We start from the raw sequence: 9,801 nt of genomic DNA on the forward strand, positions 1-9,801 counted from the left end.
ATAGATCCCTCAAAGAAGACAAAAAAGTACCGGTATCAAGCATGTGAGGCATGCCACAGCGGACACACTGACTTCTCAAAAATGTTCCAGTGCTGATTCTGTGACCTCACATTTAAGGACATAAATAAAAGACAAGCAGCACTTCTGGAAATTATGTTATGTGCGTAGTACTGCCATGTAGCCATGGTGGCTGCTGCAGGGAAGCAGACATGCAGAGGCCATAGGGTGGTTTACCAGGGACATGCTAACAGAGGTTTGCACATTTTTTTCTTCTTCTCTCCATTGTTGTCATGAGCAAAGGAGAGTGGAAGATTTAGCCTAACTTTCCCAGTGCCCCGTGCTGCTCGCTGAGAGCTGACGTCAGAAACATCAGGGTCTGATCAAAGGGCCTCTGTGTGTGAGTGTGTGTGTGTGAGTGTGTGTGTGTGTGTGTGTGTGTGTGTGAGTAGTGTAGACCTCCACAGACAGAACCTATTTGTAGGTTCCTGTTCAACCAATCTCTGTTACCAGGGGCCTCATTTAGAAAGCTTGCGTACACTGAAAAAAACGTGTGCATAACTTTAATAACGCAATTTATGGGGATTTATGAAAAGAATATAAAACAGCGTGAAAATGCAGTGATTCCCGCAGAAATGAAATATACTTTGGGGGAACGACTCGGGGCGGGGGGGGGGGTGCGTCTCAAAATGTTGAGATTTTTTTTCTCAATTCCTGCATTCTAGTGAATTTTCATAGTAACTAATACTAATTAGTATACTAATACTCCACCCAAAGTATAATTTATGTTTTTTAAAGTTTTTTTTACTCACTGAGCACAAATTACACTTTGGGGGGAGCCATTATACTTTGGGGGCCCCCCAAAGTATTAACATGCTGTGGGAATCACTGAAATGTGCGGTCCTCTACGCACATTCAAACCCATGCCTATGTGTGCTCTACAGGTACAGTCTCATAGGTAGAGCACAGCCTCTACACTTATGCCCATCTGCAATGAATGACAGCCAATGATGACGAAGCCATGCATCAGGGCCATGCATCAGAACCCACGAAGAGAACCACACAGAGAGAACACAGGAGACGACGGACACGCTTGGCCGCCACCACCACGGGCGGTAGCGTAGCAGGGGGGCCTCAGCTGGCACAGCGGGCTCCACGGGCACAACTCCTCCAGCTGGGCTCCTCACTACGGAGGAGTCCCACAGACCGACCCAACTCCTGCAGCTTGGGTTTACTACCGATCCCAGTGTGTCTTCTGCACTGGCCACGGACCAGCCGCTGAGGGCCTGCCAAGATGTGCAGGGAGAGGAGGTGAAGTGAGGACAATGCGCTCAGCGCTCCAAGTTGGCCGTGCAGATCCTAGGGAAGAGGGCGGGCGGCGGGGGCGGGGTGCGAGGCAGCGTCGCTCTCAGAATCCAGTTCAAAGTGAACTGGTGTTCGCCTTCAGAGCCCTCCATGGCCAAGCCCCCACCTAGGCCTACATCTCCCATCTCATCCACCCCTACTCATCCAGCCGGTTCATTGAGGTCATCCGACCAGGAGCTTCTGGTCGTACCCAGGACCGACCAGACTAAGAACTAAAGGGGACAGAGCATTTGAGGTGACGGCCCCCAAGACTCGGAACGCGCTCCCCCCTGACCTGAGAGCCGCTCCCTCAGAACTCATATTTATTTACTCATAATACATTTTAGCTAACCTACATTTTTCAACAGCTCTGGAGAAGGTGATGTGTTCCTTGTATATTTATATTTAGCAATATCTTCGGGAAGTTATGAGGAACAGGATCATGTTTTCCATAATGAAAACACATGAAAACAACATTAGAATGAGCTGGTGGATGATTGTGTGAAGTTTTCTCTACTGTTCTTGAGTGGGGGGGGCGGGGGGTCCCATCGCGTATTCCTACACTAGCAACTTAGCCCTCAATGGCAAGGCTAGGCTAAAAACAAGTAGCTACAGCCCAACTGTAAACACAAGTTGAATGACGAGCGCATTTGAATGACGAGCGCATTTGAATGACGTCAGACTCTCGTCCCGTTCCTCACTCAATATTGATAATAAGTAATAATAATACTGAACTATATTACTATTATGCTTGTATTGTGTATATTGTTTTTCTGTGCATGGTTAATGCAAAAACAACTAATAGTGCTACAGAACCGATATTACCGGTAGTTCTGTCCGTTAATTTGCGTTTATTTGAAAGGAAAGAAATGTTAACGGCCTAACAGCTAATGTTAAAAATCGACTTTGACCCTTGGGAACGATTATTCAAATAATCTATTATTCTGTCCCATCCCTAATGACCAGTTACGGCCAGAGGATTAACAGGTATAGGATCTCCCTCCATGTCCCTCCATGCTCAGCCAGGAAGCTTTAATAGACAGGCACAGAGAGAGGCTGCCGTAGAATTCCTATCCCAGAGTTCCAGAGTTCCAGGCCTGCAGCTACACAGCAGCCGAAAGCCTCTCATTTACCCCTTCACACACATTCCACAAGCCCTTCAAATTGCATGTGTGCCCCCCCCCCCCCGCCCCGCCCCCCAAAGCATTTCCACCAATCTACTGTTACACACCTTCGCCCTCTTCATCACATGATCTAAACAACCTCTCACCCTCTCTTCCTCCACCTAGCTTTCCCTCTGGATCTTTGGGATTCACCCAAAAAACCCTGACTTCCAGATCTGAATCTGAATAATGGTTGTAGCATTAGCAGACATGCTAGCACAAGGTACTAGAGAGTGAGAGAGCTCTAGGGAATACAACCCCAATATGACATGGTTAATGGCTAGCTAGAACACCCAGCAAAACCTTTCCATCTGCACAGACTTATCAAACACAGCTCAGTCTGCACTCTGCACCCAGCCATCCTGTGTGTGCACCCCTGTGACCTCCTAATCTGGCAGTTATCCCCATAAAGACCACCTTCAATAAGGAAGGGACACTTCATGACTTTAAGGCAGGGATGTCAGAGCAGTAGGTCGGAGGGCCGGAAGTGAACCATTTATAATCAATAATTTACTACAGTCGTACATGATTTAAATGCTTCCTTCTAACAAACATCATCGTATCTAAACAGTAGCAGTTTCTCAAGCAACATAAGCAACTGAGCAAATTGGAATTTTTAAGAACAATCACATTGGAATCTTGGAAACAATCTATGGAAATGGCTCGAGAATCATTTCCAAGCCTTTTCTCTCTGGTTTAGGTTTAGTCAATTTCAACCTAAAATAGTGGCTTAGGGGGGGGTCACTCAAAATGGTCCTGGATGTCAACATGTCAGTATCAGCGCAGTAGCTCAACAGACCGCAGGCTGCTCACCACACTCATTGAGAAAAATTCAGGAGCTTATATACGCCAAGGTTTATGTAACATAGGATACTTCAGAATAGGTCTATTAGATCACAGCCATGGCGCGTGTGCGCACACACACACACACACACACACACACACACACACACACCTACTCTTCAGTGAATATATTAAATTGACTAAAAACAAATGATATGGTAACACAACAGCAATATGATTCTATGTTTAAGTATCTGTATTAAGTACAATAATAAACTGGACTAAACTGTGGACTAAATTGGACCGTGCAATAAAGTAAACAAAACAACCACTGGAAAACTAAGCTACCAGCGTTGCAGACAAACACAAGTCGGAGCTAGTCCCAGCATGTTCCCTCTCACTCACAGGACCTCCATTTCACGGATAAACAGGACACTGTTTGCATCGTGGACATGTTAACCACTTCCCCTGGCTACCGACACCTCAGCAGCATAACGGACCAGCACCTTGGACGCATTGCATTTCATTACATTTAAAACTTGAAAATAAAAATGTTTAGACGACAATCCAAGTTATAGCCTAAGTATATCAATATACAACAATGTCTTGTCCGAAATAAGCAATTGTTTAGAAATGTGTAATGTTGTAAAGGTCAGAGCAGACCAACAGCTGTAACAAGGCTAGCCTATACAAGTGTCTCAGTACGCTTTTACATGCCATCCTCTGGGATGTACTGTCTGTACTTTTTATCCAAATAAATCAATCAATCAACAGGTGTGGGAAGGATCCTAGTAATGGTTTAGGGCAGTGGTTCTCAAACCTCTCCTCGGGGACCACCAGCCGTTCCACATGTTTGATCTGTTCCACCACCAGCACACCTGATTCAACTAATCAAGTACAAATCATAATTGCTTTGCACTTGATTAGTTGAATCAGGTGTGTTGGTGGTGGAACAGATCAAATATGTGGAACGGCTGGTGGTCCCCGAGGAGAGGTTTGAGAAACACTGGTTTAGGGGCACCACACCATGTGTCAGTGCAGCCTTCAATGATGGTCTCTTGCTGTCTTTTTTTGTAGAGCATCATGTGCAACATTAATGTCATCATTCTCAATGTCTTTTTTGTTTTGCACTAGGCTACTAGCCTACATATGTGTGATTTCCCACAGTTTCTCCGGCTGTCTCTGTGTGTTAGAATCCTTTTGGAACCCTTATAAGGGTCAGTTCCATATAGAACCCTTTTGTTATCCACAGTAGAATCCTCAGTGAAAAGGGTTATACATGGAATCTAAAAGGGTTACCGTACTTAAAAGGTCCCCACAGGGACAGTCGAAGAACCCTTTTAGGTTCTGTACGACCTGTACTATAAGTGAATGTAGCCAATTCAATGTGAAATGGTAACAGAATTACCAGATTTACTACATCACTTATTAGGCTAATTCCTAAGCTAAATCAATACCGGTACAAACACTACTAAATACAAACACTACATGCCTATTTGGTAGGTCTACCTATAGCCTACTTCTTACATGTGTTAACCTGCATTATTCTCTCTCTTTATGGAGGCAGACAAATTAGAAAATATCTTAAACGTATGTGGATGTTTGGCAACGCAATCACCCGGAGACTGAGCAATGATTCTTGATCTGAATACAAACCGTTTCCCCAAACTAAATATAGGCTAACTGTTGATATGTGTTGACCCGGGGTCTATACTTGAACATTAAATCAGGTTTGATGTTTTTCTGAACAGCTTTAAAAGACTGTTTCGTGGCCTGGGGTGGTCCAGTGGAGCATATGCCCATGTCGGCATGGGTTCGGATCCGGCCCATGCCCTGCTGACATGTCCTCTCTCCCTTCTTCTCCTTACTTTCCTGTCTGTCTTCACTGTATCTCTCCAATAAAAAGAAAAATATGAGTGGGCCTGCCCACTCAGAAAAAAGAAAAAAAAAGACTGTTTCTGGTACACTGCTGTAGATGTTTTCTTAAACGCTTTTCTCTGTTTGACTGGAAGTAGGCCTAAAAGCCTTAGCTTATCCCTATGATTAGGCTTTCATTTGACATGCAATTTGATGCTCTGATGAATTTTACATTTTGGTCTAATGGGTTCTTTTGTCTGTGCTGGGGACTCGGGAGTGTTCTGACTAGTAAACAACAAACAATAGCCATGTGCAACACTGCACAGTTTATACAAATTCATCCTACACGCATCCTCAAAGTATTCTGCCATCTGCGTTTTTCAATAATCACTTTGATTCTTTCAGCATTTGGAAGCTGGGAATAGATCAAATTCATGTCATGTATGATAAACACTTTGTCTTTGTTTCCAACTGATGAGTGTTCTTATATTTTAAACAAGTCAAAAAGTAGATAAAAAGAAGGGTGACAAATGATTATGTCTGTGTCATATTAGTTAGTTTGGTATATGACTAAAGAATGATGACGTTACACCTACTCACACATTAATGCATTACATGCTTGTTAGTTGCAGCCATAATTAGGCCTACATGCCGTTATTGCTTCAGATTCGTGTTCTGTTTTACTTGTCATCAATCATGGGTACTTCACATGACAACATTTTTCTTTTACAGTGGGCTATGTACAGTTACACCAATTATGTCTGTCAATATGTTATATTCAATATGTAAGCTCTTCAATTTGATATTCTCATGATTCGTCAGTCCTAAGTAAATACAACCAGCCCGTTACTTGTCCATGGTATTGAATCAATGATCCCACTTACACTAACATCAACAAATGGAGGTCTCCAGATGCCACTCTGGGTACATTGGTTAGTAATAGGGCCCAGGGCTTCTAGTGTTAACAGCTACAAACACACAAATTAAAGTTACATTTGAAACATTTATAGAGCAAACAGACAGAGACAGACAGACAGACAGACAGACAGACAGACAGACAGGCAGACAGACAGGCAGACAGACAGACACACACACACACGCACGCACAAACCACCAACTAAGAAACATGTCAGTGGCAACAACAGTCAAACAGTCAAACAGTCAAACAAGAAGTGGCCAACTCTTTACCTTCTCTGTGAGTAGGGTTCCTCAGGAGAGACTCCTCGGCTCCTTTCTGAAAGCTGATGCTTGCGTAGGCGCTCAGGTCCTCTGACGGACTCCCTCCTCCCTGCAACTCCACAACTGGTCTGGCTTGGGGGAAACTCAAACTCCACTCCCCCAAGTGGGGTTGGTCTTTGGCCAGGTCCAGGTCGATGTAGTTGAGGCTCAGGTTCTGGTTCTGGGCGGAGCCGGCGCAGGGCAGAGTCTCTCCTCTCCTCCCGTTGGCTGCTGCTGTGGCCTCCGCCGCTGCTGGTTTCAGCCACACGTTCTCAAAAGAGGTGGAGCTATGACGCTTGACCTCCTCCACGCCAGAGGCCGTGGCTGCGTTGACGCCGGCCCCCTTGGCCGACCCCGTGGAGGAGAAGGTCTCCGAGCTGTGCCGGCGCCGGCCCTGCTGGTCCGCCCGGATGACCTTCGCCCCTTGGTTCCAGGGACTGGGGCTCGAGTTCACCCTAGTGAAAGCACTGAGACCCGACAGCGGCCCCATGAGCCCCAAGTGGCTGACGGCACCGGGGCCACCGACACCCAGCACAGACGACAAGGCCTGGCCAGGGGACAGCAGGGGGCAGGGAGTGACATCATCAATGGTAGACAATGAGGTGTTGAGCATCATCTGTGCGGTGTCAGAGTACCCTGCACAGTCACCACCCACCTGTGTTCTACTGTAGTCCTGTAGCCCACGGAGGCTTTCACAGAGGATCACAGAGGAGGAGGGGGGAGGCGCAGGGGTGGCGACTACAGCAGAGTCACCTGTGCAGGGGGCAGGGGGTTGGGCTGCTACACCGCTGGGGGGGGGGGGGCCCCTGCCCTGTGCTGCTCCCAGATGCATGTTCATGTACTCTGTGGAGAGCTCTGGAGCTGGCCTCTCTGGTCCACTACTACCTGAGAACAACACAGGGGTGAAAAGCGTGGCCAAGTTGGCTGAAAGGATGTTGTCATTAAACTCTATGTTGACATACTCCCCGGGGCTTTTGGGGGAAGGAGGGAAGGGGGCCTCCCGGGCGCGGGGCAGCGTGCTGGCTTTGCTGCCTCCCAGGAAGAGGCGCGTGGGCCGGGACGGCCTGCTGTCCGTCGTCTCGGCTCTCTTGGGCGGCTTTACTGCTGGCTGAGGGTTGTTCCCCTGTCCTCCCCTAAGACTGTCACTACTGGCGGAAGAGGAGGAGTCACCGCCGAAAACCAGGCGAGAGCCAGAGCTGGGGGGGGGGAGGCCGCGCCGGGGGCTTTGGTCTTGCTTCCTGTTGGCGTGTTTGAAGGAGCGTGGGAGAGAGAAGTAAGCGTACATCGGCCTAGAAGAAGAAGGCTCTTCCACTGGGTTGAAGTAGCAGTCGGGCGGCGGTGTGCTTGTCGTGGAGCAGCTAGCCGGCGACATGTTCATGTAGTCGCCGCACGACAACACCTTGCCGCCCTCAGAGCTCTCCACAGACAACTTAGGGTTGACCCCGTTGGCCCAGATTTTACTATAGTTGAGGGTGGTGTCTGGGGAGCAGCTGGCACTGGGGGACATCATCATGTACCCGTTAGAGTCCATCCTGGGGTGCTGGCGGGGGTTGATGATCTGCTGGGGAGCGGAGACGCTTTTAGGGCTCATGGGCATGTAGTCTGCGTTCTTGCCGGTTCCAGCAGGGACCACGCCGGGGGACATGGGCATGTATCCGTCGTCTTTCTTACTGGTGGCCTCGTTCCCCTCCAGGGCGATGTCGAGGATCTCCTCCGGGTACGAGTGCGTGGGCATGAACGCCGAGTGCCTGTAGCTGGACGCACGGGTGCACGATGAGTAGGCGGGCGTCATCACCGTGTACTCCTCCAGAGACACTGCGGAGGAGGACTGAGACGGGGTCTTGGGCTGGTGGCAGACTGTCGTGGGGGGGGGAGAGGTTCCCGAGGAGTGCGTTCGCTTTCTGAAGCACTTCTCTAGCTCAGGCTCCGCGTCCAGGCGAGAAGGACCGGTACCGCCACGGGGGTGGCTGCTGTGGCTGCCACCGTGACCGCTAAGAAGTGTCACTACAGGCTTGGCCATGCAGATGTAGTTGTTAAGTTCTTCCTCCCCCCCCCTCGCAGGGGGCGTGTGACCTAGGGAGTCCGGCGTGACACTGCGAAAGGAGCTCCTGAAGTCGCAGGGGCTGGAGCCGTACTCGTCAGAGGAAATGAACCCCCCGTCGCTCGGGGAACCCGATATGGAGGCACTGGAGCGGCGCGGGTAGAGGCATTCCGAGGTGGAACCGTGCCCGCTCGTGCCACTCGAGGACAGGCTGACCGGGCTGATGGCCGAGGGGGAACAGCACGAGGATGGCATCGGGATAGACCTGCTGTGGTTGAGGGGAGGGTGGAGCCGGGAGGAGGCCCCCCCTCTGTGTCGGTGAGACTGGGTCCTGGCACCACCGCTGGGGCTCCCTGGGCTGCCCTCCACAGAGGCGGGTCTGAACATAGAGCCCTCCCCGTCACTGGAGGCTCGTACTCGGAAAGAGTGACTGTGCTTCACCGGCCCCGCGGGTGAGGTGGCTGAGAGTGTGACACTCTCGGCCCGGGACCTCCGTCCCAGCCCCACCTGGCTGGGGGGAGGGTTGTTGTGGTGGTGCCTCCGCAAAGGCACGGAGATGGGGTTGGAGCAGTTGGAAGAGGATTGGCTTTTACTCCTGGGACGAAACTCCTCGCTCATCGCTTTCATCGCTTCTAAGATGGTTTCGTGCATGTTTTGCGCGACCACAGTGTCATCCACCTGCATCCAAAACTCTCCCGGTCCGGTGACGGCGGATCTCCCTACTTCGATGAAGAAGAAATGCTCAGAGTGGCCGCACCTGCGTATGTTCATCAACTGCAGCACTACCGCCGCCGCGTCTGAGTTTAACTTCACAAAACTGATGGTTTTATTCGTCAGGCACAATCTGTAAATCCCAATCAAGTTCTTTGTGTGTCCCAGGCCTTTTGGTTTTAAAATGACCTGCCAGACCTCTTTAAAGGCAGGTCCTGGCGTGGTGGTCTCTCCATCATAATTCTCTTCCCCCCCCATCCCACTGCCTCCTCCTCCTCCTCCTCCTCCTCCTCCTCCTACTCCCACAGCAGCATCAGCATCATGGACTTTCCCTCTGTTATGGAGGTCCACCAGGGCTTGGTACCACACGTCCTGCTCCTGCTCGGTGTCCGCTGCGATGGCGAAGTACTCGTCCTTGGTGTACAGGGCCACTAGGTATTTGTTTTTGGAGTCAGCTCTCTTGTTGATGTTGAAGCAGCTCTCCAGGGGGATGGACCTCTTGGGCACCGCAGACTTGTGTCTCCACTTCTTCTCGCTCTCGTAGTACTCCAGCCTGGAGGGTCCCGCCGCACTGAGCGCCCGCAGGACAAAAAACCTCTTGTGCATGCTTTTGGGTTTCCTTAAATAACCCACCTTTCTCACGTCGGAAAAACAACTCTGAGTCTGCTCCATAATTGGGCTGGCCAT

At 49.8% G+C, this 9,801-nt stretch overlaps 1 protein-coding gene across 1 annotated transcript; it reads right to left on the reverse strand.

Annotated features, from left to right (window-relative positions):
- Positions 1 to 1,131: 1,131 nt before the first annotated feature.
- Positions 1,132 to 9,801, reverse strand: irs1 (insulin receptor substrate 1; the record flags this gene model as incomplete). The annotated part of the gene is made up of 2 exons (XM_080549061.1): positions 1,132 to 1,283; positions 6,333 to 9,801. The coding sequence occupies 2 exons, from the start codon at positions 9,799 to 9,801 to the stop codon at positions 1,132 to 1,134; spliced, it is 3,621 nt and encodes a 1,206-aa protein (XP_080405187.1).

The sequence above is a fragment of the Nansenia antarctica genome (genome assembly GCF_963989245.1).
Source record: "Nansenia antarctica genome assembly, chromosome: 19".
NCBI lineage: Eukaryota > Metazoa > Chordata > Actinopteri > Argentiniformes > Microstomatidae > Nansenia > Nansenia antarctica.